Below are 17,294 nucleotides of genomic sequence, written 5' to 3'. Positions count from 1 at the left end.
ATCTCATGGTATGCATCATCATATTACCCAACACCCTACTACAGTATGGAGGACGGAACCTGCCAAATTGCAAAATAAATAAATAAATGACTTGTTAAATAAATAAATGTCATTAAATGTCGCAAAAAATTATATTAAAAATAAATGTTACCATTAATCAGTTGATAAAATGTGACATAAATTGATATTTCTGTTTTAATTTGCTTCTTTATTTATTTATCTTTGTATTAATTCCCTTACTTATTTACTCTTCTGGTTAATTTACCCTTTTATTTATTTATGTATTTATTTTACTATTTTTAAAATTAACTTGTAGCATTTATTTATTAATTTATTTATACCTGCTTTTATTACTTTTTTATTTAGCATTTATTTATTTCATATTTATTTTTAAATGTATGTATTTATTTATTTATGCATGATTTTCCCTTTGCATTCCCTTTTCATTTCACCCCATATGTATTTCCACAAACTTATTTATTTCTGTATTCTTTTCTTTACACATCTCTTTTTACATTTCTTTATGCATGTCTGCCTCATTATGCAAACGAGGGAGCTGTCACCCGACGTGAATTTACATTCATTATATTATACTGTATGTCGGAGTAGAGTCAATGGCAAGACACAAACATGTTGTGTTGCCAGACAAGGTGGAAGCCTGCCCTCTAGTGGCCTGACAACATCACAACACTGACAACATCCATGACAGAAATGAATGTGCTACATTGTGAATGGCCTGCCACCAAGCACAAGCATTCTCTCAAGCTTAGGCCTAACCCTTACAAATAACTCTAATTTAATCCACCCCTTTAAAGAAGAACAATGTCCTCAGTCAGTATAAAGTGAGAGAGAGAGGCAGGAAGTCCACTGACCTCTTCTGAATCCAGTTTGTCTGTGCTGCTCCTGTCCTGGTTGACCACGTAGCCAGGAGGCAACCAGTTGACAGGGGGGTCGAAGATGGACACCACCATCCTGCTGGGGAGCCCCTTCTTCTTCCCCAGACGGTACAGGTTACAGTTGCTCACCTGGACATGGGCACACCAAAGAGGATGAGTGGAGACCTGCGCTACTAATTCACACTTAGATTATTGGAATTCCCTCAGTCACGCTGCTCTAAATCATTTAGAGTTCCCCGTTCTTGCGTCCCTCCGTTGGCTTTCTATCAAATTCACTATAAACTACAACATCCTGTTGATTACATATATGATCTCCTCGTTCCTCATTCTGCTTCTCGGCCTTGTATCAATCCCCCTGCTCCAACTGCAAAACAAAAGGTGATCGTGCCTTTAGCCCCAACCCTCTGGAATCATCTTCCCCGACCTATCAGAGCTTCTGAATCTTCGTACTGTTTTAGGGTGCTTTCACATCAGGGACCTGGGCCCGGATCCGAGTACACTTGTCCCCCAAAGTCCAGTTCGTTTGATTAGTGTGAACGCTCCGTACCGTACTCGGGCACAGTTCGTCGATCCGTACTCGAGTCCACTTGAAAAGGTGGTCTCGGGCACAGATCATGTGTACTCGGGTACGGTTCGCATCAGGTATGAAAGCCGACTGTACCGAAACACGGAAGTGGACCGCTGCTTAACTTGAGTAACTTTATCAGTCAGCGAGTAGTTTTGAAAGGGCAGGCATTTTTCAACGCCGCCGGTCTCCTCCGAAATCTGAATACAGTCTACAGAAAACAGTTTCATATCTACAGTATGTCTGTATCTGCGCGCAGCATGCGCCGATCTCATCCTCTGAGCTGTACGGCCGTGGGTGATAAAGCAGCAAGTCAGGCGAGAGGTTCCTTAAAATATAAACGATAGGAGGTGATGGGGTCGGCCGATGTTTGCTATTTTATTTAGTTGATTTAATGGTCTACCTTTCGAAGAACGAGAGACGCTCAGCTGCTCAGTGGACAGAGAGAGAGAGACAGTGGGGGGGCATTAATTCACAGCAAACTCAACCGAACCAGAGTTGGTGATTGTTGGAAAGACTAACGACGACAGTATTGTCGAGTTTAAATGAAGTGTTTTACGATGCTCCGCCGTTAGAACAGCTGATCTCAACATAAACAAATACACATAGATGATGACGAAAGTGTACTCGGGCTACGGAACTACTTTACTAATGTGAAAGCAGAGCAGAGAGGGGGGGGCAATCGTACTTGGGCACGGAACGTATCAATCGTACCTAATATGAAAACACCCTTAAGCTGCTAAAAATCCATTAAATCCATTCCATACTTTATAGGCAAGCCTTGTTATAGATCTCCATCCCTGTCTTGTGTAGGGATGCACCGATTTAGCAGCCAAACTTCATTATTGGCCGATATTCTCCTTGTTGACTGCCATTGGCCTATCGGCAAATAAGGTGACATTCGCCAATTCTTGACATTCAATGTTTATCTGTTGTATTGCATCAATTTTGCACCTGCTGAATGTTGTGTTGGTTATTCTCGGACAAAAGTAACCAGCTGCTGATTCAGAGAAGAAGCCACCAACTGGAGACAACTCGGGCGCCGTGCGCTGTGCACGTGTGTTGTTTGTTTACAAATACAAGTGAAAGAAAAAGCCATCCGTCTCGGTTCTTAAAAAAAACAATCACTGTGGTCTGGATGGGAATGAACCTTGCGTGTGCCTAATATAAGAGGCCTGTCAGTCCAACGAGGGGCTGACGCAGCACCCTAGTACGTTACGTTGGGAACATCATCCATGTCGTGCAGCCCGTGCAGCAATCTGTCCCCCATTACCGGGATCCAGTCCCGGTCGCAACGCCGCAGTCCCGTTGTTCTCTCGGACGGATAAAAACGTGCTAAAATGTGAGGGTGTTTGCTTCATTGAGATGGTTTCAGTGTTAACCTGTAAAAGAATGGATCTCAATGACAACAAATTAACCAACTCCATTTGCTGATGAAGGCCACACAATAAGGATGAAAGCTCCTGAAAAACAAAGTAAGGATGACCTTGGAAATAGCAGCTTAAACTGGAATATACTTTTTCATTGATTTAATTGTGTCTTATACTGTATCTCTGTGTGAATGTCATTGTAGTCACCTACTGCAAAACTTTAAAGAGCCGACATCATATTTCTACAACTTCAGCGTTCATAGAAGCAAGAAAATGGCTTCAAACTGTCAATTCTGACCACAATTGTAATTTGACTGATGATGCTGCATCGTCTTTATAAGAAGTCATGAACTGTCTCACCTTCTTGCTGCGCATGTAGCTGAGACGTCCCTCGTGAGCATCGGGGTAGGTGCAGAACAGGTATGTGGTGATGGCGTGCTTGAGGAAAGAGTCTCCGAGCATCTCCAGCCGCTCCAGGTTGAAGCCGTCGCTGGCGTTGGATAGGGTCAAGGCCTGCAGGATGAGGCCCGGGTTGGGCCCCAGGCTTTTGGGGGAGTCTCCTGCCTGGGCTCTGGGCTGGGGGATAGCGGCAAGATGGGGAGAAGGTGCTGTGGGAGCACTGGGACCCGTGGCTGCCCGGCTGCAGACTGAGGTAGCTTTATTTGCGTGGTCTGAGGTCCTCCCTGGTGTACATTCATCACTAGGCTGTGGAGGACTGGAGCTGGGCTTCTTCAAGCTGTGAGAGGGCTGCACAGGAACTGAGGTAGTGGTTTGTATTGATTCAGGACTCTGCAGCCCAGGGGAGCTGGGCTGGGAGCGTTGGCAATTGTCATGTTGGTGAAGGTGCTCGTCGTGGTGGCCGTCGACATCGCAGTCGCTGACTAGGGCAGTGCCGTTGGTTAGGTTCCTCGTGCATGTGGCTTCTCCGGGCTCAAGGGCCCTGAGGGGCCCCTGCTCGGGCAGGGAAGAGTGGTGACTGCTGGGATGTGTTAGGGAACTGGGGTCAGGCGTTACAGTCTCTTGGTGCTTACAGTGAGCCTCATCATCCTCGCTGCCGGAGTCAGGACAGGAGATGAAGGTTTTGCTGTCGATAGATCTCTTCCAACCAAAGTCCAGGTTTGGATACCTGCCACATACACACCAGCTATACATTAGAATGTTGGGAAACTGTTTTGGGTACGTTTACACACAACTGATCGAAATCTGAAGAGACCGCAAACATCAGCAATTATATTTGTCATGTTGACAGTGGTTCAGGTGTGTTTGGATCTGTCTGGATCTTCCTGCCTGCAAGGGCCGTCAAAACTGGCCAAAAATGACGTTTGAATATTTATTCTAAAAATACACATACTGTGGGTTCAAACTATTCAAATATCTATTTCTGCGCATTACGTCCCTGACACCGTGTCCTCACTGACGCAGCGAGTGATCACACTGTATGGTTGGCTCGTCAGCCACGACCTGAGTGATCACACTGTACGGTCCGATCATCAGCCACGACCTGAGTGATCACACTGTACGGTCCGATCATCAGCCACGACCTGAGTGATCACACTGTATGGTCCGCTCGCCAGCCACGACCAGAGTGATCACACTGTACGCGATCATCAGCCACGACCTGAGTGATCACACTGTACGGTCCGATCATCAGCCACGACCTGAGTGATCACACTGTATGGTCCGATCATCAGACACGACCTGAGTGATCACGCTGTACGGTCGGCTCGTCAGCCACGACCTGAGTGATCACACTGTTCGGTCGGCTCATCAGCCACGACCTGAATGATCACACTGTACGGTCCGCTCGTCAGACACGACCTGAGTGATCACACTGTACAGTTCACTCGTCAGCCACGACCTGAGTGATCACACTGTATGGTCCACTCGTCAGCCACAACCTGAGTGATCACACTGTATGGTCCACTCGTCAGCCACGACCTGAGTGATCACACTGTATGGTCCGATCATCAGCCACGAGCCGAGTGCTCACACTGTACGTATAAAATAGAAAAAAGAAAAAAAACACGGCCGGTCGGCTCCTGAGGGTCGTTCTGGCTGTTGACAGATGTAACTAAAGGTTGGTTTGAAAGCTGCGAGGCAGGTAAAGTGTGTTTGCTAGCAGATGTCTGTACAGGTCACAATGCTAACAAGGCAGAAACATGCTGCCTGGATCATCTGTGCCATCCAGTCTGCTGAAACGTCTAAAAAAAAAAGAGACAGCGGCGTAACGTTAAATGGACTCGCAGGTGGCAAGGAAGACGTGGACGGTATGGCTTGTCCATTTTGCAAAGAGAATTGGAGGTAAGCTAGCAACGTTTTACTAGCTATATCTATTGTAGCCTACATTGTTATCTTGATAGCGACGCTCTGATTACTGTAAAAACAGTAGAAAAAAAGGCACTGACTTTGGGGAATCGTCTTGTGGCTCTGCTTCAACTGTGCAAGAGCGTGTGGTCGGCCGACCAAAATTTCTGACATGTCAGAAATGTATCCGATCGTCCAACGGACGGTCGGATACGGGGGATCGAGGAGTTAATCGGTCCTCGATCCCCCGTACACTGCACCGCAAACAACGCACGACGAAGCCGATATTCGGTCCGACTCTAAAATGAGTCGTGCGGCTCAAAATCCGGGCCAGACACGGACTAAAATTGTACAGTGTATGCCCAGCTTTAGATTGTGAATCAATAACCTGCGGGCAATTGCAGCGTTAGAGTACAATGGTGTAAGACCATTGTTCCATTATTTAAAGGTCACATATTATGCTCATTTCCAGGTTCATAGATGTATTTTAATGTTGCACTAGAACATTTTTACATGCTGCAATGTTCAAAAAAAACTTTATTCTTCTCATACTGCAGCCTGAGTCTGCCTGCCTCAGAGCCTAATTCAGCCTCTGTCTGAAAACCCCTGATTCACAGCCTGTCTCCTCCCACTCTGCTCTGATTGGTCAGCGTTTTCTGTCAATCAAACTTCCTCAACAACAACAGCGTCACTATCTCCCCCTCCCTCCCGGAGAAGCTCTGGAGAGAGAGGAGTGGAGAGAGAGGAGCTAGAATAAAGTTTATAAACCACTTTAAAGTTTATAAACCAGAAACTTCACCCAGCGCACGTTACCGGAGGAATCTGATCAGAAATCGGCGACAAATGATGAACATCTGCGGTCCAGATTCCAGGTTTTCCTGACGGTTTCTCTCAGGTAAATAATGCTATTTATAGCTCTGTTGGTTAGCTCAGTGTTTACCTTATGCATCAACTCTGTAAACCGTAAACATACACTCTGTTTTACGTCTGTCTTTACAGATCCATCTGTGAGAAATGACCGACAGAATCATCCCAGAGGAGAGCAGACAGCTGAGAGCAGATAGCTGTGAGCAGATGGGAGATACAGAGCTAACCCGTTAGCATGTAGCTACATGCTAACGGGTTAGCTACATGCTACCGCTATGACACGGTGTGTAAACACAGCGACCATCAGGGTGGAAAATAGAAGATGTGAAACAGTAGTCAGTTCATTATTTCTGCTAAAAGATAAATGTATGGAAGATCAGAGTAATGGTATATTATTTACAGTAGTAGCTGTCTCTGTGTTACCATGACTACAGACCACCGGAGCTTAGCTTACCATAGTTTACCAGAGCTGAAGACTTTCTCCTGTACCATGTTAACATAACTAACTAACAGGTGGGATGATTACAAATGCTGTGAATAATTAATATTGTCATCTGTCAACTCAAATAAAGTTTGACTGTGAAACAGAAATGTGTTGTGTTGCTTACAGTCACTATTTACTACCTGTACTCTGCTACATGCATGACATCAAATATATATAATATATAAATATCATCTGTTTAAACAGTGTAATTACATAAAGCCTTTGTGAAAGAACATGTTATATTTAGATGATGGGAGTACATGAAGCCTGTTCTGCTGGTTCTTGCAGACTAACAGTAGGAGCTACTTTGCTCAAGTTCGGTTGAGGAGGAGAGACAGTGACGCGCTGTGGGGCGGGGTCAGCTACTGAAGGTTCTGCTCTGGTTCGACCAGGAAACCCTTACATGGCTTGCATTTCTCTAACGACGTCAGAAGAGAAGGAAAAGCTGCGCAGCGTTTTTCGACACCCATTTCCGGACAAACGGAGCAGGAGAAAAAGAGAGAGGATGGTCTTTTATGATACTATGGTGACTATTGATGTTTAAAAGACATGGAAAAGTGCATTTTGCATAATAGGTGACCTTTAAGGAAAGTCCTGATTCAGCAAAGGGAATAACTGATAGTGAAACACTGAAAACTCCTATGTTGTGTTAGTGTGTGTGTATCAGGGACCTGAAGTCGGGGGGGAGGGTCTGGGCTCCCACTCCAGCTTCACTGGCTGTCCGGGCTCTGAGCTCCTCAGCGGTCAGAAGGCAGTGGAGGCGGTAGAGGATGCTGGGCAGACACACGGCTTTCCTCCACAGGGAGGCAGGGATGGGGTGGATGGCACACAGCTCTGGAACCAGGATCTGACAACAACACAACACTGTTTAGACTGGGACTGTTACAATACACCATGTATGGAAGGTGACGTGGCTGAAACTCATTTCTGTGATATTTTTTTTAAACGCGAGAAAATCCGATAGACTCCTTTCCCATTGCCAGTAGACGAGTTAAGTCAAGTCAATTTATCTATATAGCCCAATATCACAAATCAGCCTCAGGGGGCTTTACAATCTGTACAGCATACAACACCTTCCTGTTACTTATTCAGTCTCTCTTCAAACTCGGTGCCTACTAATTTAGAACGACGTTCAAGTGCCACTCAGACGGAGACCGAGGCCAAGATATATATACTGTATCACGATATAGCATGTTTCCTGGTAACTCAATAAATAAATAAAATAAAACACTTCCTGTGTGAATTAAATACTTGAGAAATGAAACCTACGGAGTATTTTCTCATTTTAAGCACTTGAGTGCAAAATGAACTGAAGTGGAAATTACAGAGAGAAAAAGAAACAAATATAGGGCCAAAGTGCAAATGTACGACGGAGGATTAGGGTCACACTGAGGGGGAAAAAAATCTGAGATTCCAGAATAAAGTCGTAACTTTAGGAGAAAAGAAAAAATAACAAGTAAAATTGCTACTTAAGAATATTAGCATAAGCATATGATAGACATTTTTATATTGTTTTGACGATACATATCGTCATATTGCCCGACATTAAACTGTCGGCTGGTTGTTTGTGTACAACGCACAGAGCTGGCCGGAAACAGGAAACAGTCTTCAAACTGCCGTAAAAAAAACATAAGACTCATACTGTGAATGTGCTGCACACATGTCCAAAGAACGCTCCTATAACCTGAACTGAATAATATCAGCATATCACACATATCTTAAAACCGAAAATGATCCATTTAAATAAGGCTAATTCAGAAAATCCAAATAGAATATGATGTTTACGTGACCGTATCAAATTTGGAATATTGTCATATTGGGAATAACAGTGGAATATCAGTGTGCATGTAAACACAGTCATTGCTACCATCAGTGTGACCACAGACGCAGCCGTTACCTGTTTGTTCTGCAGACTCTCCCACTTGGCCTTCCTCTTCTCTGCACTGCTGAGTGGCAGGGCTTTGCCCTTCTGGTTCAGGTGGCGAGGGGTTAGCAGGTTCAGTCTGAGAGCACAAGAGAACAAGAGCCTCAACATCCACCTGTCCAACTCCAAATACACATGCATGTACAAATGCTGTCATTGATATTATAAAAAGACAAGACCAAGGTTCAACGACTGACTCAAAATATTCTGAAAACCTCTTTAAAGAGTACTCCACCGACTCATTGTCAGACTCACAATGGACAGTAAAAAAAAAGGATCAAAATGGCAGAATCAGAGAGATTGTCTTTTTTATTCCTTGTATTCGTCTCCCTTGTCAAAACCTGACGCTTTACAGTAATTACCCACAATGCAACTGGACTGCGATCATTTCGGTGGGAGATACGTAATATCAATAAGAAGTGAAAGTCAATTGTTCGTTCCGTTGCAACGTCAGCGCCCAGCAGCAGAGCTACGCCTCCGCCATTTTGGACTGAAAGCAACTACCGGACGCCAGTAAAACGTCCGCCTACAAAGAGCCGTACAAAAGTAAGACTAAATTATTTCTATTGTATTGTCATAATTAATGTCTCTACTGAAATGTCCTGTGTTGAACAATTAGTAAATTATAAATATGCATACTATTCTAACGAGTTACTTGTTTACTTACTTACTTATTTATTTATTTATTTACATTTTTGCCTGAAGCATAAAGTGAGCGATGGACATAAATTGAAATTAGAAAAACCCAGCTCACAGATTTTGAGAACAATCTCAAACGTTTTCATGTCAAGGATCCAAAATGGAGTCCAATAGACCACAGACCACAGATGTAGAAGAGGTTGTGTCCTGTGCTTTTGTGTTACAGCTACATTAAATCCTGTTGATGTCATGCTGCTAGCGCTACTAGCTACTGGCCGATAGCCGGTTGTTTGGGAACAGAGACATTAATCCATTCACCACTGTACAGGCTGACAGCATACAGCCCATGGGTGTATTGTAAGATAATAAAAGTGATGAATTACAGCCAACATATCCATTATTACAGCTACATACAGCTAGCAGGAAGCTGGCGGAACCCGATGTGTCATATGAGCGTGCAGGGGGGTGCAGTCCCGTGGGTCTGATGACCGTTCATTATGACGAGGAAAATAACTCTGGATTCAGCTGTCAGTTCATTTCTACTGCAACGCCATCTAGCGGCTGTTGTCAAAAAAGCACCAGAGTTTCGTCTCTTTGCTTCTGTACTCTTTGATTCGGACGTGTTTATGTTAGTTAGCTGCTAATGTAGCCTGCAGCATTAATGAGCAACTTGTAGTCTTCAGACCCGACCGACACTGACTCAACTGACATCACTTCAGGACATTTAACAGACTTCACGCAGCTCCCTCTGGAGATACTAAAGGCTTTATATATATATAGAAGTAGGACTCCCCAACACCTGGAAACACACTTTGATGTGCAAAACTTGTGGAGTTCCCCTTTAAGACATTGTGTAAGATCTGTTCACTTGCACAAACTGAGCAACAAAAAAAATGACACAAAATACAAGAATTAAGTTTGAGCTTTTGAAAATTCCCATCAGTTGAACTATCACACGCGGGGTTATAGCTACATTGAACTGTCTGGATGGCTGTGCTGCTGACCTGGAGGAGGTGTGGTCTACGTCCAGAAGCGGCTGGTTCAGGTTGGACAGGTCCAGGTTGTACTTGGTTTTGTAGTACTCGGCAAATGTCTCGTACTCTGGTGAAGGAAACTTACTGAGCGGCGTCAGGTCTGTGTACACATCAGCAACGTAGAAGCGGTGAGGCTGGTCGAAGTTACGATACCTGGGAGAGGAGCAGTGGGACAGTCATTATGGAGCTCCAACCGCCGTTTCAGCTGTCTGTTCCTCATACATCAGAAGCATTTATACTATGGGGGTGTCACCATTGGATTGGATTTTCAATTTAAACATGCCATTGTTGGACTATGGAGTCTTGATTGGTAGAGATCAACAGATCATTGGTTTTATGTCCTAAAAACTGTCATTTACACTTTCAAATTCTTCTTTAAAAAGAGAACTGAACTCCTTTTTTATATAGAAAGTGTTTCGAATATTAGACTACAACAGTCTACAATATAAAAAGTTGCAAAAGCTCCTCAGTACATAATCATTACAAAAACAAAACAGAAATCCTTCTGCAGTGCATTACAAGTGAGCTGTAATCTACAAATATACAGTTTTGTTGTCATCTACTGTCGCGCTCGTTTCTCTCCTCTGATCAGTTTGTGGGGGTCGAGGGCGGTGGAGGAGCTTTGGACAGTCTGTGTGCGCTGAGAGACGGCACTCATCAGTCCCGCTAGCTTGTTGCTCTCGCTTCCAATATCAGCTGCTCTGTTTCAACAACGTTGAGTTGAAAAAAACCTGCCTGTAGGCTGAAATTAAACCGTGGTGTTGTTCTGTCAGGAGATGCAGTGACTTAACGTTAAACCAAGTAAGAGTAAAAGAGCTATGATGAGTAAGGAAACTAACTAACTAACTAACTTGATAAAGTAGCCGCTAGGCCAGGAGTCAGCAACCGTTACTATCAAAAGAGCCATTTTAGGCAAAGAAAAAAAATAAATCTGCCTGGAGCCACAAAACATTTGAGCTTTGTGATGAAGGTAACACAGTTTAAAGTCTAAGTATATAGTATATAAATCTAATGCAGTGTTGGGCCTAGTGCAAATGTACGACAGAGTATTAGGGCCACATTGAGGGGGGAAAAAAATCGGAGATTTCCAAAACAAAGTCGTAATATTAAGAGGATAAAGTCATAACTTTACAAGAAAAAAATTCATAATATTACGAGAATAAAGTCATAACTTTACGAGAAAAAAAGAAAGTAACACGTAAATATTACTACTTTATAATATTATGACTTTATTCTCGAAATCTCAGATTTATTTTTTTCCCTCAATGTGGCCCTAATACTCCGTCGTACATTAGACCTACAACAATGATAAATTAAAAATTAAAATGTAAAATAAAGAAACAGTTATTTTTATAATTCCACAGGGAGCCACTGGAGAGGAGCTAAAGAGCCACATGTGGCTCCGGAGCCGCAGGTTGCAGACCCCTGCGCTAGGTTAATTCATGCAGTGTAAAATGTCATAGGCATGCAGGAAGTACCCAGAGTATCGTAGCGACAGGGACGGCCCACATTTCCCATGATGCCTGCCTAGTCCTAGTGTGCTGTTTAGTGTTTGTAATGTAATGTGTCTGTTCAGAACATGGTGGCTTATGTTGGTAATTGTGATTTTTGTGCTGGTTTATAGTTTTAACCATGAGTGAGGTGGCTGTTACATTTCTTGAGACCGGGCTGTATTTTCCGTCATACACATGCGAGTGGACGGGGGCGGAAAAAAAGAAAATGATCGTTGATCCTGCTTTTGAGCTCCCTGCTTTGAGGTCGGAAGCCAATTTCGATAGATTCCCGATTTAGAATCGCAATTGTGACACCCCTAATTTATAAAAAGTAAAAACATACAGTATGGCACAATGGTACCTTGGAATGATGACAGCATCCTGGTAGTCCTCCAGCTTGAAGTTGAAGGGGTTCTGCTTGGTGTACTGAGTGGTAGGAATCCCAGTGCGGGCCTCAGACCTCTCAATGTCCTCCATGAACTTAAAGTCCATATCTAGTGTGGTGGAGTCGCCAACTGAATGAGCCAATGAGAGAGGATAACGGAAGTAAACTAATGAGCATCCCCACACACCTGGACAAAGTCATCCACCAAGCTCGACAGAGAGAGGGATTCTACTCACCGACATTCAGAGGTAGAACGCAGTAAGCCGAGTCGGCCAGCGTGGGCTTGAACTCCAGTGCTGGTTTCTCCAGGCGGAGGATGTGGGAGAAGATGTACTGGTGCAGGCGGGTGATGAGGTCGAGCTGGGCGTTGGTGAGCGTGAAGCCGGACTTCTGCAGCTCGATGGAGATGGTCACCTCGCCCGAGCGGGTGTACACCGGGAAATGGGGGATCTGGACAGAACAAACAATTTCAGCTACCATCCATAACATATGATGAGAGGACGGCGCTGGAGACGTTTCCTTCTTTTGAGATGTGAATAAAAGAACTAAATTCCTAGAGGTGAAAAAATGCACATTTGGAGGGTATATCCACCTTATTCTCGGGGGCGTTACTGTAGAAATGATTGTGGGCGTAACTTCCGGTGAGGAAGCGGAAGTAGCAGTAAGCTAGTTAGTCCCATAGGCTAACCATAGTGGCTATTAACCACTTCTATTGAAAAGTAATTTGCCTTCAATTTAGCAAATCCTGCTAACGTTAAAATTGCATTTTCGAAAAAGTTCTTTTGGAGCTCTGGTTGCGCTGTTGGCGGCTGTACTAACAACCAGACAAGGCTAAATTTGTGGCTTCAACAACAATGTGTTGAACATGCACCCAAAACAGAAAGGGATTGTTGTTGTGACCAACGGAACAGTTTCCATCGCCGACCTACAGACGAGGAATCCAGAAGAATATGGCTGAGAAACGTAAACTTGAAGAGACCACCCTAAACCCTTTAAGTTATGTGTGCTCACTTCATTTAGTCGTCAAAAAGCCAACGGAGGAAAACCCGTATCCTACTTTGTGGTTGGGCTACGAGAGTAAGAGCAGCAGAGAAGAGACGTCGGGTCCTTAAAAGGACGGACAGCAGAGCCAGGAGAACATCAGCTATGATTTCATGTGTAGGGAGGACTCAGCATTGTAGCGTTGGTATAATAACAGCAAGTTACTTTCACTATTTTCTGTAGTTTAAAATGTAAGGCAGTTTATGGCACGGAGTGCAGGGCAGCATTAGACTAAAAATAGTTTAAGTACGGTTATCTGTGTGTAAAAAAAAAACTAAAACTCGTTACTGTGGAAGTACTGATCTGCCTCAGAGCTTTTCAGATTGTTCATCGCTTCACCGTCCGTAGCAACGGAGTCAATAACGTAGCTAAATATGCTAGTGTAGGTTATCTGAGGCCACTTATTCAGGTCGTCATCCTATCCCTCCATAGTAGAAGGCAGAGCTATGATCACATTATCCCCTTTGAGGTGTAGGAGGTGGTGCTCCCATATGTTTTACTATGTTTTTTTAACACAATGGCTCTAGGAGAGACGATTAGCCTACCGTTACCATGGAAAATGCCGGTTTAGTGACACGACTCGCCGGAAGTTGCGCCCATAATTCACGCGAGGCATCATGGGGGCTAGGAATAAGGTGGATAGGAAAGTTTTAAGCCGGTGTGACGTACTCGAGGTATGGGTTTGGCAGTCAGGATGCCGAAGCACCTGGTGGTGTCCTCCGGTGGGTAGAGCTTCCTTCTGCGGAAGTTGAGTTCGTCAGGGAGAGGGGTGGTGAGGACCATCCCGATCACGTACAGGTAGTAAGTCTGCTCCGGTACAGCGTAACTGTCCCGCAGACACTCTGGTATCTAGAGAGGACAACAGAAAGGGAGAGACGATTTACAAAATTCAGCAGGAGCATTCCGAACGCTCACTGTTTTCTGACACAATAGAAAGCAAGTCAGAAATAATCAGACACTCATTTCCGTTTTTCGTTTTTTTTCAAATGGAAACGTCCGTTCAGCCACTGCAAAAAGCAGTGACGTAGGTAACCAAAGTAAGCTAATCAATAAGGTTATGAATAATGTGAATGCTAGCACTAGCTGAGTCAATGTTAGCTGGGCTAAGTTTGGAAATAACTGTTGGTTTCGGATTTTATAAAGCGGGGTTGTATGAATACGTCTGGGACGGGAGCAGCAGAAAAACATATTTTAGACACCTAAAAATATAAATTATCAGTTCAAGTGTACGCTGTATTTAGATTGTTTTCACCGTCTTCAAAGCCAAAAGACAAAAACAGTCATTTTACCTCGCAGAACACGGGAGTTGCTGGTCTACCGCTGCATCGATCAGTTTGTTTTGTTTGTTTTGTTTAGATTGTTTGTGTTATTGTGTGACTTTCGGATCCAAACCAATAGCAGTACATTGCTTAGCTTCCATGCCGGTACTACTACTACTATATAGCACTGTAGCAATGTCAAACTGCCTCCAGAAGGTTTGACTTTTTGAGGTGATCAATTGAAAATTATATGGTATGATATTATTTAAATCATATTATACTATATGATGTGCTTAGAGGTTTAACAGGTTGATCATCAGAAGTTACAAACAGTCCCTTTAATGGTTCAGACACTGGAGCGCAGAGATATTTTAGTTAGTATTGTAGTAGCCAGCCAGGGATGGACTGGAACAAAAAAATCAGCCCTGGCATTTTGGCCCAGACCGGCCCCATCGCCGCTCATTTGCGATGTGTGAACCACGTTTTGTTGAAGGCTCTGTTTGAGGAAATCCCTTCAAATGTGGTTGTTTTGCATACTTGCCAATCTTGAGACCTTAAAAAAAGGGAGGATTTCAAAACCAAAGCGGGGGGTCTGGGGGTATTTGTTACCTGAATTCTGGTGACTTTAAAAAATTAAAATAACAAAATAATACACTGCAACAGCATTTTTATGTTAAACTTCTAATTTTACCTTTAAATCTCAGGAAAGAAAACTGAATAATTCGCCCCTCTGGCATAAACTTTGCGTGTGAATATCTAGCATAAACTAATATTCATCAGTTATAATTCATTTTTTTTGCCCCTGCTGTCCCTTTTTTAGGATTATACATGCTGTACAGTGCCAGAAACAGGTTAAAAAAAAGTACATTTGACAGTCTTATCGGACCTATCACATTCAGACTCTGATGGGTGGGCACTTGGGGGTGGCCAGTGCCAGCCCCGGCCCCCAAACAGACAGAGACAGACAGACAGACACAGAGACACAGAGAGAGAGATGGATAGTAAACAGCAGAGGATCAGAAGAAGCAGAGAAATGCTCTTCTGATGTGAACAGCCAGGCTTCAGCTCTTGCGGAGATTAATAGCGCGGCGCTTTGGTTAACTATGGGAACCCACGCGGCGCAAATACCCTGGCACTGTGCTGTTATGAATCACCATTATGAATCTCCCAGAGAACCTGATATGGAGAGGGCAGAGGAGAGTACCGGCAGCTTGTGAGAAGCTCCGGTACGCATGAAAAAGTCATGGCACGCCATAAGGAGTAAAATGAGTAAAATACTGCGTACCGCTACGTACCGGCCCACTTCGATCATCTCTCTTGACATATGTTGAGCCAGGCAGCCCAAATCTGCTTACCGCACTCTACACTCCCTCCCTCATCTCTCTCCCTCACTGTGGCTGCCCGGCACAGAGCGATTGGGCCAGCCCAGTGTCAATTAAGGAAAAGAAATGGGCCGATTTACCTGTTTTATGGGCCCAAAAAAAAAAACATACGTTGGCCCAAAAGGACGTCGGCCCACCGGGAAATGCCCGGTATGCCAGATGGCCAGTCCAGCCCTGTAGCCAGCTCATGAAATTAGCTACAGTTCACTTGCTGTGCCAGCTTTAATTATCTTTATAGCCTTTAAAGTTGACAGTGAACAACTTTACTTTTAGAAAAGTTTAAACAAATTGTTAAAACATTCACGATGCAAGTTAGAATGTACAGCTAGCTATTAACAAAAAACTAAAGCAATTCTATCTGTGAAGTTATTTCAATGAGAATATATCAGCGATAAAAGTTTGCATTCTTCACATAACAATCGGTCAGAGGTCAGTCTGACAGGTAGAAATGAATTGTATGAATGTTGGAGTTGCTTTGAGATGCTCAGCATCCAACAAGCGCCAGGGAACCGTAGCTGTAAATGGAGGACACTTTCTTACGGCTTTAGGGTAGCACTGTCTCCTCTTGGTGGAGCCGGGCCGGCCTGGTACGCTGGTCTCCTCCTCGTCGTGAAGGTCCAGCTCCTCCTCGTACTTCACCGTCTCCTTTCCCACCGGCATCAGGTGATCGTCCAGCTCACCTGGGCGGAACCAAGCAAGACAAACAAGCTGAAATAGATGCAGGGAATATTCTTTCCTGATCGTGCATCAGCAAAACTCTGCTTTTACCTATTTTGTGGAGCTTCTCACAGCATACTAGTGCAACTGCTTTCTCTGCCAGTCTGGCACAGTTCATTATAGGACCCTGTAAAGACAGTGGCACGTCAATACAATGAACTGGATTCATTCTTACTAATTCCCAAGAGGGAAGGTTGGAAATATACGTTACCAACATTCTTAATGTGTAGATGTTCTTCCTCACCTTAACAGGAACTCGCAGAGGGGAGTTGATGGGTAAGTAGAGCGTGGACTGGAAGCGTTGGTCCTGCCTCTCTGCAGTTTTACACTTGGGTGCTAAGTGGGTGAATGGGTCACTGGGCAGCCGAGCACAGTACCTGAGCACCACAGCAAATAAGACATTAACGGTCCCATGTCACGCTCATTTTCAAGTTCATACTTGTATTTTGCGTTTCTACTACAACATGATGCTGTAATGCTAAAAAAAACAACTTTATTATCCTCATACTTTCTGTCTGAATATGCCTGTATTTACCCTCTGTTTGCAACGCTATGCTTTAGTGCATTTCAACGGAACGTCAACAGAATTGCGTTGCTAGGCAAAAGTTTGGTGCATGTTTACGTTCCTGTGAGCTGATGTCATTCACATAAACTGCAACTGGAAATAAACTGGGACACATTTAGACATGTTTATGTTTACGAGAAATGTTCTAATAAGTTGTAGATTTGTGACATCACAAATGGACAGAAATCCTGACAGCTTGTTTCAAAGGCATGGTTTCTGAGTGTTCCTGCATGGGTTGAGCGTTTTGATACTTTTTCAGTATTTATATAGCACTTAAACCTGCTTTAAGAGACATGAAAATGTCACTTTTTACAATATGGGACCTTTAATCCTTTAAACACAATAGAAATGGTCTGCCGACATTGTTAT

General features: G+C 43.9%; 1 protein-coding gene and 2 long non-coding RNA genes across 5 annotated transcripts in view; 2 read left to right on the top strand and 1 right to left on the bottom strand.

Annotated features, from left to right (window-relative positions):
- The window catches only part of LOC141783408 (uncharacterized), a 395,872-nt gene that overhangs the window by 345,198 nt on the left and 33,380 nt on the right, over window positions 1-17,294 (top strand). The gene's annotated exons all lie outside the window — the stretch shown is intronic.
- Window positions 1-17,294, bottom strand: part of dicer1 (dicer 1, ribonuclease type III) — a 45,580-nt gene that overhangs the window by 13,339 nt on the left and 14,947 nt on the right. For both annotated transcript variants that reach the window (XR_012597260.1, XM_074660685.1), the window contains exons 14-24: window positions 16,605-16,737; window positions 16,412-16,487; window positions 16,184-16,323; window positions 13,672-13,851; window positions 12,198-12,411; window positions 11,938-12,091; window positions 10,054-10,236; window positions 8,384-8,489; window positions 7,158-7,333; window positions 3,192-3,957; window positions 873-1,025 (exon numbers count right to left, since the gene is read on the bottom strand). Coding sequence is in view for 1 of the 2 variants with exons in the window: in XM_074660685.1 (XP_074516786.1) it covers window positions 873-1,025; window positions 3,192-3,957; window positions 7,158-7,333; window positions 8,384-8,489; window positions 10,054-10,236; window positions 11,938-12,091; window positions 12,198-12,411; window positions 13,672-13,851; window positions 16,184-16,323; window positions 16,412-16,487; window positions 16,605-16,737 (2,281 nt within the window). In the remaining variant the exon portion in view is untranslated. The remainder of the gene's footprint in view (window positions 1-872; window positions 1,026-3,191; window positions 3,958-7,157; window positions 7,334-8,383; window positions 8,490-10,053; window positions 10,237-11,937; window positions 12,092-12,197; window positions 12,412-13,671; window positions 13,852-16,183; window positions 16,324-16,411; window positions 16,488-16,604; window positions 16,738-17,294) is intronic.
- Window positions 5,583-6,285, top strand: LOC141783410 (uncharacterized). The gene is made up of 2 exons (XR_012597266.1): window positions 5,583-6,030; window positions 6,135-6,285. It is a non-coding gene; the product is annotated as an uncharacterized LOC141783410 (long non-coding RNA).

This window comes from Sebastes fasciatus, chromosome 15 (genome assembly GCF_043250625.1).
Source record: "Sebastes fasciatus isolate fSebFas1 chromosome 15, fSebFas1.pri, whole genome shotgun sequence".
In the NCBI taxonomy this organism is placed as follows: Eukaryota; Metazoa; Chordata; class Actinopteri; order Perciformes; family Sebastidae; genus Sebastes; species Sebastes fasciatus.
The sequence above is the reverse complement of the archived record's forward strand: the minus strand, read 5'-3'. Positions and strand labels throughout refer to the sequence as shown.